This window comes from Puma concolor, chromosome B4 (assembly GCF_028749965.1).
Source record: "Puma concolor isolate L17-30 chromosome B4, mPumCon1.1.hap2, whole genome shotgun sequence".
Classification (NCBI taxonomy): Eukaryota; Metazoa; Chordata; class Mammalia; order Carnivora; family Felidae; genus Puma; species Puma concolor.
Genome location: NC_141673.1, coordinates 7,055,683 through 7,068,163, shown reverse-complemented (window position 1 = coordinate 7,068,163; position 12,481 = coordinate 7,055,683). Strand labels below are relative to the sequence as shown.

Genomic DNA, 12,481 nt, shown 5'->3' with positions numbered 1-12,481 from the left:
AGCTCGGAGCCTGGAGCCTGCCCTGGATTCTGTGTTTCCCTCTCTCTCTGCCCCTCCCCCGCTCATGCTCTGTCTCTCTCTCTCTCTCTCTCTCAAAAACAAACATTAAAAAAAAATTTTTTTTAAAGAATTTAAATTTTAAGCACTAGCTTCTCTCTTGTGTTTTCCAAACTTAAACCAAACTTCCTCTCTTTGAGGTTCCTGGTCTCTTCTGCGGCCAGCGAATAACACCACACGCTATTTTTCTGAATTTGAATGTGATGACCATACGCAATTGTGTTTGGAGCCTCGGTATTCTGTAGGGTGAATGCAAGGTATAGAAGAACGGTGGGGCGGGGGGGGGGGGGGGAGTCATTCAGGTAAAATGATGAGGACCAGAACAGAGGGCAATTGCCACATCAAGATGGAGAGGTGGGAAGATTTGAGCGACAGAGTAGTTTTGCAAACTTCAAATATCACAGCTAAGGGAAAACAGTTCTTTTAGTCCCATTCTTTCATACAGATATGGAAACAGAAGTCCAGAGAGCATGGTTGATGCCCAAAGTTGCACACTTAGTTACCAGTGCAAGACGGGGGCTCTATCTCAGTGGTCTTTCTATAGCTTCACCATTCCTATTGTTTTGTTTTGTTTGTTCCAACAGTCTTAGGTTTAAAAAAAAAATCATGGGGGGGCGCCTGGGTGGCTCAGTCGGTTGGGCGGCCGACTTCGGCTCAGGTCATGATCTCGCAGTCCGTCAGTTCGAGCCCCGCGTCAGGCTCTGTGCTGACAGCTCAGAGCCTGGAGCCTGTTTCAGATTCTGTGTCTCCCTCTCTCTGACCCTCCCCCGTTCATGCTTTGTCTCTCTCTGTCTCAAAAATAAATAAACGTTAAAAAAAAAAAATCATGGGGGTGCACCTGGGTGGCTCAGTCAGTTGAGCAGCTGACTTCAGCTCAGGTCATGATCTGGTAGTTCTCGAGTTTGAGCCCGGCGTCAGGCTCTGTATCAGCACAGAGCCTGTAGCCTGCTTCAGATTCTGTCTCCCTCTCTCTCTTTGCCCCTCCCCCACTCACACTCTGTTTCTGTCTCTGAAAGATGAATAAACCTTAAAAAAAAACTTTTAAGGGGTGCCTGGGTGGCTCAGTCAGTTGAGCATCCGACTTCAGCTCAGGGCTCAGGTCATGATCTCACGGTTTGTGAGTTTGAGCCTCGCATCAGGCTCTGTGCTGACAGCTCGGAGCCTGCTTCAGATTCTGTGTCTCCCTCTCTCTCTGGCCCTTCCCCTCTCGACCTCTGTCTCTCTCTCTCTCAAAAACAAATAAACATTTAAAAAAACTTTTAAATAAATAAAAAATAAATAAATAAAAATCAGCTTAGGGCACCTGGCTGGCTCAGGCAGTACAGCATGCAACTTTCGATCCCCAGAGCATGAGTTCAAGCCCCGTGTTGGGTGTAGAGATTACTTTTATTTTTTTTATTTTTTTTCAACGTTTATTTACTTTTGGGACAGAGAGAGACAGAGCATGAACGGGGGAGGGGCAGAGAGAGAGGGAGACACAGAATCGGAAACAGGCTCCAGGCTCTGAGCAGTCAGCACAGAGCCTGATGTGGGGCTCGAACTCACGCACCGCGACCTGGCTGAAGTCGGACGCTTAACCGACTGCGCCACCCAGGCGCCCCAGAGATTGCTTTTAAAAAATCAGCTTAGGGGCGCCTGGGTGGCGCAGTTGGTTAAGCGTCCGACTTCAGCCAGGTCACGATCTCGCGGTCCGTGAGTTCGAGCCCCGCGTCGGGCTCTGTGCTGACGGCTCAGAGCCTGGAGCCTGTTTCAGATTCTGTGTCTCCCTCTCTCTCTGCCCCTCCCCCGTTCATGCTCTGTCTCTCTCTGTCACAAAAATAAAATAAACGTTGAAAAAAAAATTAAAAAAAAAATGGTTCATCTTATAACTGACAGCATCTTAAACTTGATGAAATACGGTAATCCAGACGTTACCATCCCTTTGCTTGAAGCCCTTTGGTGCTATTTTGTGAAGTCTAAAAGAAACAAGAAGATGTACAACATTTTAGTCTTCAAAGCAATTCCAGTATGCTGTATCCCACCGGATCCTCACTCTCACCCTTTGGAGAAGGCAGGGCTGGTATGATGGATGCCAAAGGTTCTCTCTATCTTGGAACCGGCTCAGCTCCCCCCGACGCAGTTCATTCACCCTTTCCTGGATGCTAACCTCACAAGAAACCAGCTCAGATTCCAGGCTTTCTCTGGTGGGGAAAAGTTGTTCTGCTTGCCTTTAGGAGAAGCGAGAAATCTTTCTGGATCCTTTCTCCAAAATGCATTAGCCTTCTGACCCAGGCCAGGGGGGCACGCAGGAAAATCCTGCTTCTGATTCCTGACCCATTCAATCCATTCCCGAGGGCAGCCCAGCAACCAGCTACCATGCTGTGGCCAAGAGGGTAGGTGTGGATCCAGGAACCCACTCACCTACCGCTCAACTCCCCCGCACTTTGGGGCGGGGTCAATTCCCCCCCCCCACCAGCTGGAGTCCCAGGTGGCACCACACCTGGTTCTCTGACCACCGCCCCTCACGTGACCAGCCCCTTCGCCCACTCAACTCCCACCCCCCCTTGTCTTTGCGCCATAATCTCTGTCCTCCCCTTCAAAGCCCCGCCCCCCGGTTTGGCGCACCTCCCCTTCAAAGCCCCGCCCCCCGGCTTGGCACAGGCCCCGCCCCTTTCCATCTGAGGGGCGACGAAGGGCGCCTGGGGCAAGATGGCGGTGAATCAGAGCCACACCGAGAACCGCCGCGGGGCTTTCATTCCTTCCAGCGACAGGTGCCCGAGGGGAAGCTGGTGGGGAGGGGTGCTGTCAGAGCCTGGGATAGACCGACGACGGGTGGAACTGGCGGCTTGGAAACTCTTAGCCAATCAGGGCCTTTCCCGCCTTTTCCGGCCTCGGCTGGCTGAGCCCCGCCCCCTCTTCGCGGGCGCTCGAGACCCCGCGGGCTTTCCGGCTCACAGAGTGGGCAGAGGCTGGAGCCCGTGGCCTCGCTGAGGTAAAGGGCGGGCGCGCCGTGCGAGGCGCGCGTCGCCCCAGAAGAAAGGCGGGAGGGCACTGGCAGTGGTGGGGTGTCGCGCCGTTCCTCCGGGGCGCCGTTGGAAGCACAAACCTCCGTGGGGTGACGGCGACAGGGGGGCCTTGGGTGCGCCCCGCCCCTACTCCCGGGGGCGCGGACGCGGAAGGGGCGGCGGTGTGGATCCCTCTGAAGGATCCCGCGCCATCGGGGGGGTGGGGGGCGCTCGCCGAAGCCCCCTTTCTTTTCGCCCCGACGGGGAGTTGATGGCTCTTACTTCCCTGTAAATAAAGATCGGGACGGAAAGAAGAGCCGTCTGGGGAGAAGGACGCTCGCCGGGCCGCGCCCGTGGCCGTGCGCGGGGCCTGCGGGGCCCGCCGCTCGCTCGCCTTCCCGCCTAAGGCCTCTGCTCCACGCGGCCCCTCTCGTCGGTTCCTCCAGCCCGGCTCTCCAGACTCCGGCGCGGTCCTCCCCAGCTGCCGCCTCCGCCCCCACTTGTCCCCGTTTTCCTTCGCTCGCGCGTGGCGGCGAGACTGAGCCTTTGTCGGGAAGATCCACCAAGACAGCCCCGAAAGCCGATGTCCGGATGATGGATCTTTTCCCTCTGCTTCCTCCCCCGGGAAAGTGTTTTTGCCGGGTTCCCACGGGCGGCGGAGGCCGTGCGTCTTCCCCGGCTCCGGAAGGACCTGTGCTGTGCCGCTGTGCGTAGTTGTGTAGTAGGGGAGCGTCGGCCACCGCCCTGATGCCGGTCCCCTGCACACCCGCCTGGGTGCCGGCGGCTCTGTGCCCTGGCGGCCACCTCTGATCTGGGGTGTCGGCGTCCTCTCCCTCAGCTACGGGTTTGTCTGTTTCCCTGCGTGCGTTGGAGGCGGGGCGTGAAGTTTGTTTCTAAAAAATTACAACACACACGCAGATCCTATGGTCCTTCGAATGATCTTTATGGGGTCCGTTCTGTGCTCTTGAGCACGTAATCGTCTCCACTGGTTAAGAGCTTTATACTTCTAGGGGCGCCTGGGTGGCTCAGTCGGTTAAGCATCCGACTTCGGCTCAGGTCACGATCTCACAGTCCGTGAGTTCGAGCCCCGCGTCGGGCTCTGGGCTGATGGCTCAGAGCCTGGAGCCTGCTTCCGATTCTGTGTCTCCCTCTCTCTCTGACCCTCCCCCGGTTCATGCTGTGTCTCTCTCTGTCTCAAAAATAAATAAAACGTTGGGGCGCCTGGGTGGCGCAGTCGGTTAAGCGTCCGACTTCAGCCAGGTCACGATCTCACGGTCCGTGAGTTCGAGCCCCGCGTCGGGCTCTGGACTGATGGCTCAGAGCCTGGAGCCTGTTTCCAATTCTGTGTCTCCCTCTCTCTCTGCCCCTCCCCCGTTCATGCTCTGTCTCTCTCTGTCCCAAAAATAAATAAAAAACGTTGAAAAAAAAATTAAAAAAAAAAAATAAATAAAAAATAAATAAATAAATAAATAAAACGTTAAAAAAAATTAAAAAAAAAAAAGAGCTTTATACTTCTAACTGCTCTATCTACAGTGAGGATCCCCTTATTTCACAGGTGGGGAAACTGAAAGAAAGAGAAGGAATTTGCTTACAATCATGTGGTCCCTGCATGCGGAAGACCTTTGATTGGGGTTTGAACTGCTCAACTGCAGCTGTCCCGCAGAAAGGAAAAGGACCGCTTCTGGGCTTTCTCTTCATCAGAGATGCCCCACCCTGTGGGGGCGCCCGCTTCCTGTGTAGAAATGCTGTATTCCTCTATTTTTATTTTATTATTACTTTTAAAATTTGAGTGTAGTTGACACACAATTCACGTTAGTTTCAGGTGTACAACATAGTGAATAGATCTCTCTGTAAGTTATGCTATGCTCACCAGAAGTGTCACCACACAGTGCTATTATGACAACGTCACTGACTGTTCCCTATGCTGTGCCTTTATATTCCTGTGACTTATTCATTCCATAACTGGAAGGCTGTATCTGCCACTCCCCTTCCCCGATTTTACCCAACCCCTTCCCACTGACAACCATCATTTGTTCTCTGTATTTATAGGTCTGAATCTGCTTTTTGTTGGTTTATTCATTTGTTTTTCTTTTTTTTAGATTCCACGTGTGAGTGAAATGATATGGTATCTGTCTTTCTCAGTTTGATTTATTCCACTTAGTGTAATATCGAGGTCCATCCATGTTGTTGCAAATGGCAAGATCCCATCCTTTTTTACGGCTGCATAATATTCTGGGGTGTGTGTGTGTGTGTGTGTGTGTGTGTGTGTGTGTGTACATACCACATCTGCCTTATCTAAGTGTGAGTGAACACTTAGGTTGCTTCCATATCTTGACTATTGTACATAATGCTGCAATAAACATAGGGGTGCATGTATCTTTTCAAATCAGCGTTTTCATTTTCTTTAAGTAAATGCCCAGTAGAGGAGTCATTGGATCACATGGTATTTCTCTTTTTAATTTTTTTCTCGTTTTAATTTTTTGAGGAATTTCCATACTGTTTTCCATAGTAGCTGTACCAATTTACATTCCCACCAACAGTGCACAGGGGTTCTTTTTTCTCCACATCCTCTCCAATATTTCTCGTCTTTTTGATTTTAGCCATTCTGACAGGTGTAAGGTGATATCTTGTTGCGGTTTTGATTTGCATTTCCCTGATGATGAGTGATGTTGAGCATCTTTTCATGGTCTGTTGGCCATCTGTAGGTCTTCTTTGTTGAAATGTCTACTCAGTTCCCCTGCCCATTTTTAAGTGGATTATTTGGGGTTCTTTTGGTGTTGATAGAAACTACTTTAAAGAAATAGGTTGAGAAGGAGAAGATTGGTTGTTTTTTGACTTCTCTTGCCTATTCATAATACACATTTGAGAAACTCATCACACTGGCTGTGTTCTGTGGAGATTTTTAAATCCCAGCTGAGGGGCGCCTGGGTGGCGCAGTCGGTTAAGCGTCCGACTTCAGCCAGGTCACGATCTCGCGGTCCGGGAGTTCGAGCCCCGCGTCAGGCTCTGGGCTGATGGCTCAGAGCCTGGAGCCTGTTTCCGATTCTGTGTCTCCCTCTCTCTCTGCCCCTCCCCCGTTCATGCTCTGTCTCTCTCTGTCCCAAAAATAAATAAACGTTGAAAAAAAAAATTTAAATCCCAGCTGAGAATTCATAATTGTACAGATAAGACTCTACTGGTAAATAGGGAAGACGTTGAGTTTTCTTTTTTTAACCAATATTCTAAAACTTGTACAGATAGTACCATATGTGTTTATTGCAGAAAAATTGGAAAAAAATTTAAATCGCCCCAGACTCCAACATCTAGTGCTTTTTACATTTTGGTATGTGTCTTTCTGCACTTTCCTCCATGGAAATATATGCAACTCCCCCACACTCAAGACTGCTTTGTAATTTGTTTTCCTCATTTACCAATATATTGGGAATACTCTCCAGTATCAATATCTACATCATTATTTTCAATGACTGGTATTCCAATATGCATGAATCTTTGCTCAAGCCTCTATTCGGGATGTTCAGGGTGTAGTAATTTGTCATTGCCATAAACATTGCTTCATGAACATTTTTGAAAACTAATCTCTGCCTACCTGTCAAAATGTTTCTTGGGGATATGTTCCTTAAAGTGCAATTGTGGCATCAGAGGACATAGACTTTTTTTAAAAGATTAAAATGTATTTTAAGGGGAACCTGGGTGGCTCAGTCAGTTGAGCATCTGACTCTTGATTTTGGGTTAGGTCATGATCCCAGGGTTGTATGATTGAGCCCCTTGTTGGGCGCCATGTTGAGTATGGAGCCTGCTTAAGATTCTCTCTCTCTCCCTCTCTCTCTCTCTCTCTCTCTCTGTCTCCCTCTTTCCCCCTCTGCCCTTCTCCACTCCTGCTCTCTCTCTCTCAAAAAAAATAAGTACTGGGGCGCCTGGGTGGCTCAGTCGGTTGAGCGTCCGACTTCGGCTCAGGTCATGATCTCGCAGTTCGTGGATTCGAGCCCCGCATCGGGCTCTGTGCTGACAGCTCAGAGCCTGGAGCCTGTTTCAGATTCTGTGTCTCCCTCTCTCTCTGCCCCTCCCCCACTTGCACTCTGTCTCTCTCTCTGTCTCAAAAATAAATAAACATTAAAAAAAAAAATAAGTACTTTAAAAAATATTAAAAATTCTAGGGGTGGGCCCCTGGGTGGCTCAGTTGGTTGAGCATCCGACTCTTGGTTTTGGCTCAGATCATGATCTCACAGTTCATGAATTCAAGCCCTGCATCAGGCTCTGTTCTGACAGTGCAAAGCTTGCTTGGGATTCTCTCTCTCCCTCTCTCCCTGTAATCTTTATTATTTATTTCCTTCTGCTAGCTTTGGGTTTAGTTTGGTCTTGTTTTTTCTGGTTCCCTTGTGTGGAAAATTAGATTATTGATTTGAGATCTCTCTCTCTCTCTCTCTCTCTCTCTCTCTTTTTAAAGTAAGCTTCATGTCCAATGCAGAGCCCAGTTTGGGGCTTGAACTCATGACCCTAAAATCAAGACCTGAGCTGAGATCAAGAATCAGGTGCTTAACCAACTAAGTCACCCGGGTGCCCTGAGATGTCTCTCTCTCTCTCTATTTAACATTTATCCATTTCTTGAGAGACAGAGAGACACAGAGCATGAGCAGGGGAGGGGTAGAGAGAGAGGGATACATAGAATCTGAAGCAGGACTCAGGCTCTGTGATGGCAGCACAGCACAGAGCCCTACATGGGGCTCAAACTCACGGACCCTGAGATCATGACCTGAGCCGAAGTCAGATGCTTAACCGACTGAGCCACTCAGGTGCCCAGAGATCTCTCTTTTTTAAAACTTGCAGGCGTTAAAAGCATAAATTTTCCTCTTAAGCACTACTTTTGTTACATCTCAAAAGTTTGGTATATGTATTTTCATTTTTATTCATCTCCAAATTTCTAATTTCTAGTAATTCAATTCTGTTTTCAAATTTCACTTGTGATTTCTTTGTTGACCCATTAGTTATTTAAGAGCATTTTGTTTAATTTTCACATTTTTGGTAATTTGTTATTATTTCTAATTTCATTCCATTTTGATCAGAAAAGATACTGTATGATTGCAATCTTCATAAATTTAGTAGGACTTGTTTTGTTGCCTAATATGTAGTCTGTCTTATAGACTGTGCCATGTGTATTTGAGAAGAGTGTGTATTGTACTTTGTGGGTGAAGTGTCCTTATATGTTAGGTCTAGTTGACTTTTATTAGATGCATTCATGTTTATATTTGTAATATGTTTTTGATGATTCGTCCTTTTATCATGATATGATATTGTTTTGTAGTAATTTTTGTTTTAAAGTCTATTTTTTCTGAAATTAGTATAACCCCTGAAGCTCTCTTTTGGCTACTGTTTGATGGAATATCTTTTTTTACATCCTTTCACTTTAAACCTGTTTGTGTCTTTGGATCTCAAGTAAGTCTTTTGTAGACAGTATATAGTGGCATCATGTTTTCAAAAATATATATTTTGCCGATCTCTGACTTTTAATTGGAGAGTTTAATTCATTTACATTTAATGTGATTATTGATAAGGAAGGACTTAACTTCTGCTCTTTTGCTCTTTATTTTCTATATCTCAATTCCTCCATTAATGCCTCCCTTTGTGTTTATTTATTTATTTTTTTTAATTTTTTTTTTCAACGTTTATTTATTTTGGGGACAGAGAGAGACAGAGCATGAACGGGGGAGGGGCAGAGAGAGAGGGAGACACAGAATCGGAAACAGGCTCCAGGCTCTGAGCCATCAGCCCAGAGCCTGACGTGGGGCTCGAACTCCCAGACCGCGAGATCGTGACCTGGCTGAAGTCGGCCGCTTAACCGACTGCGCCACCCAGGCGCCCCATCCCTTTGTGTTTAATAGATATTTCCTAACATACTATCTTGATTCCCTCCTCATTTCTTTTACTGTATATATTTTAGTTATTTTCTTTGTGGTTGCCCTGAAGATTACATTTAATATCTTAATTTATAACAATCTAGGTCAAATTAATACAATTTTGTTTTAATTCTATGAACAAATTTTGTTCCTATATAACTCTGTCCTCTTATACTGTTATTGTCCCAAATTACATCTTTATACGTTATGTATGCATCACCATAGATTTATTGCAATTGCCTTTTAATTCATATAGGAAGAAATGAAGAGTTCCAAGCCAAAAATACATCAATACAGACTTTTATGTTTACCTATGTAGTTATCTTTACCAATGTTCTTTGTTTCTTTGTATGGGTTTGATTTACTGCCTAGTGTCTTATTATTTCAGGCTGAAGGACTTCCTTTAGCATTTCTTATAGTTCAGACCTACTAGTGATGAACTCTCGGTTTATGTTTACTTGGTAATGTTTTAATTTCTCCTTAATTTTTGAAGGATGGTTTTGCCAGATATAGAATTCTTGGTTGACAGATTTTTTTCCTTTCAGCACTTTGCATATGTCATCCTACTACTCCTGCCTCCATAGTTTTTGATGAGAAGTCAGCTATTTGTCTTATTAAGGATTCCTTGTGCATGATGATGATTTTCTCTTGCTGCTTTCAAGAGTCTCTGTATTTGGCTTTCAGCAGTTTGATTATGTGTCTTGGTGTGGATCTCTTTGAGTTAATCCTACTTGGAGTTTGTAGAGCCTGGATGTGTAGATCCATGTCTCTCATTAAACTGGGGGAGATTATGGCCATTATTTGTTCAAATTTTCTTTATGCCCCCTTTTATTCTCTCCTCTCCTTTTTGCAGTCTCATTATGCATATGGTTGTATGCTTGATTTTGTCCCACAGGTCTGTTAAGACTCTGTTCATTTTGCTTCATTCTTTTTTCTTTCTGTTACTTAGGTAGTGACTGTTATTCTCTATGGACCTATCTTCAGATTCACTGATCCTTTCTTCTGCCTGCTGAAATCTGCCATTAAACCCACCACTACTGAATTTTTTGTTTTACTTACTGTAGTTTCCAACTTCAGAATTTCTATTTGGTTCAGTTTTCTAATTTCTATCTCTTTATTGATATTCTACTTTTTGAGACATTGCTCTCATTATTTCCTTTGGTTATTTAGACATGGTTTCTTTTAACTCTTTAAACATGTTTAAAATAGTTTATTTAAAATCTTTGTCTAATGGGGCCCCTGGCTGGCTCAGTAGGTAGAGCATGCAACTCTTGATCTTGGAGTCATGAGTTTGAGTCCCACACTAGGGGTAGGTTTCCTTTAAAAAAAAAAAAAAGAATAAAGTCTTTGTGTAGTTAATCCAATGTGCGGGCTTCCTCAAGGGCAGTTTTCTATTAATTTCATTTTCTGTTTACAGAAGAACATATGGGCCATACTTTCTTGTTGCATGCCTCATGATGTTGTTGTTGTTGTGGAAAACTAGACATTTTGGGGTGCCTGGGTGGCTTGGTCGGTTGAGTGTCCAACTTTGGCTCAGGTCACAATCTCATGTTCATGGGTTCAAGTCCCACATCAGGCTCTGTGCTGACAGCTCAGAGCCTGGAGCCTGCTTCTGATTTTGTGTCTCCCTCTCTCTCTGCCCCTCCCCTGCTCATGCTCTCTATCTTTCAAAAAATAAAATGTTAAAAAATTTTTGTAAACTAGACATTTTGAAGATTATAATATGGCAACTCTGGAAATCAGATTTTCTCTCTTCCTCAGGGTACATTGTTGCTGCTTGCTGTACTTATTTTTTGTTTGTTTAGTGACTTTTCTAAATTATAAAATTTGCAAAGCTTATAGTCTTTGTCACATGCAGCCACTGAAGTCTCTTTTATATTAACTTAGTGGCCAACTAGTGATTTGACAACTTTCTTATATATCTGGAACCAAAAAATAAATAAATAAATAATTCCAGTCTTTGTAGATGGGCTCTGCCTGTGTGTTTGGAGCATGTCTTTATCACTCAGCCAGGCAGTTTACAGCTCTGTCTTAGCTTTCACTTCCTACTTGAACAGAGCCTCATTGTCATCCAGAGGTAAAAGTTTCGGACCTTCTCAGTTCTCATCTGAGCATGAACCCAGGCCTCGGAAGGCATGCATGTGACTTTCTAGTTTCCCATGAATACATCAGAGCTATTCAAAGCCTTTATTCCCCAAAGTATCTCATTCTCTAGCCTTTCTTTCCTGCCTAACTTTTCAGTTTGTTTGCACTAAATGTCATCCTTTGCCCCAGACAGCAGCAACTAATACATTTACCTTGAAATGTTTTTGACAAATGGACCCTGAGTAGTCACCTCAGTCCTGGGAGAGTTCTGAATTAGGCACACACCATTGGAGCCTGCCCTTCAGGAAGCCACCAGAAAAGTTTTAAAACAAGAGTTCTTTGAGAATAAGGTCTATTCTGCTCCCTTTGGTGTTCAGTACTTACACCAGGAATGTGGGTTGTTTTTAAGGCTATTGCCAAGCTGGGGATTGGAAGATGGTACTGGGGTAAGTGTCACAAAGCTCTGTTATCAGACTCAGCTATTTTTTTCTTGACTAAACATTCTCTTAGTTGTTATAAGGTTTTGATTAGATTCCAAACTTCTGGACTGACTTTTGGAGTTCCCTATTTTTGCTGACATTGTATTTTCATTGTCTTAAAAAGCCCTTTTTATCATCATACCACCACCCTAGTTCCAATTCTTATTACCTTACATCAGGACTATTTTAGGGATTCTTTTTTTTTTTTAATTTTTAATGTTTATTTATTTTTGAGAGAGAGACATACAGAGCATGAGTGGGAAAGGGGCAGAGAGAGGAAGACACAGAATCCCAAGCAGGCTCCAGCCTCTGAGCTGTCAGCACAGAGTCCAATGCAGGGCTTGAACCCACAAACTGTGAAATCATGACCTGATCTGAAGTTGGGCACTCAACTGACTGAGTTACCCAGGTGCCCCTCTTTTTTTTTTTTTTTTTTTAAAGTAATCTCCACACCCAGTGTGGGGCTCAAACTCATTACCCTGAGATCAAGAGCTGCCTGCTCTACTGACTGAACTAGTCAGGTGCCCCTTAGGATTTCTTAACCTCTAGTAAACCACCACCTCCTTGATTGATTCTCCTTGCCTATTAAGTGATATCTCCAGGCTCTGGTTCCAGCATAGCTTTCGAGCTATATCTCACTATTCTTCCCACCTTCACCTCCATGCTGCTTTGATGAATCCACACAGGTGGGCTGCTCCCAAGTGTGCAATTTGCTTTCCACCGCATACCTCCATTAATGCTGCTCTTGCACCTCCGTTCATGCTGTTTGCTCCCCATCTGGATCATCCCCTACCCTCACCTCTGCCTACTGAAACACTACTCTTCTCTTAAGAATCAGGGGTGCCTCGGTGGGTCAGTTGGTTAAGCATCTGACTCTTGATTTCGGCTCAGGTCATGATCTCACGGTTAATTTAACGTGTTCTATTGGTTAATGTGGGGCTATTGGGTTCTGTGCTGAGAGTGGAGCCTGCTTGGGATTCTCTCT

The 12,481-nt window shown here is 45.3% G+C and overlaps 2 protein-coding genes across 6 annotated transcripts in view; one reads left to right on the top strand and one right to left on the bottom strand.

Annotated features, from left to right (window-relative positions):
- Positions 1 to 1,905: 1,905 nt before the first annotated feature.
- Positions 1,906 to 12,159, bottom strand: LOC147578858 (uncharacterized). The gene is made up of 4 exons (XM_086715152.1): positions 12,148 to 12,159; positions 2,769 to 3,879; positions 2,096 to 2,264; positions 1,906 to 2,012 (listed from the first exon to the last, which is right to left on the bottom strand). Exons 1-2 carry the CDS (start codon positions 12,157 to 12,159, stop codon positions 2,893 to 2,895), a joined length of 999 nt encoding a protein of 332 aa, XP_086571278.1. The 3' UTR covers positions 1,906 to 2,012; positions 2,096 to 2,264; positions 2,769 to 2,892.
- Positions 2,660 to 12,481, top strand: part of WBP2NL (WBP2 N-terminal like) — a 32,810-nt gene continuing 22,988 nt past the window's right edge. For 3 of the 5 annotated variants that reach the window (XR_015253264.1, XM_086712141.1, XM_086712142.1), the window contains exon 1: positions 2,661 to 2,807. Coding sequence is in view for 2 of the 5 variants with exons in the window: in XM_086712141.1 (XP_086568267.1) it covers positions 2,746 to 2,807 (62 nt within the window). In the remaining 3 variants the exon portion in view is untranslated. Of the gene's footprint in view, positions 2,808 to 3,360; positions 3,886 to 12,481 lie in introns of those variants that run through there. The other 2 variants (XR_015253266.1, XR_015253265.1) reach the window with 2 other exon arrangements.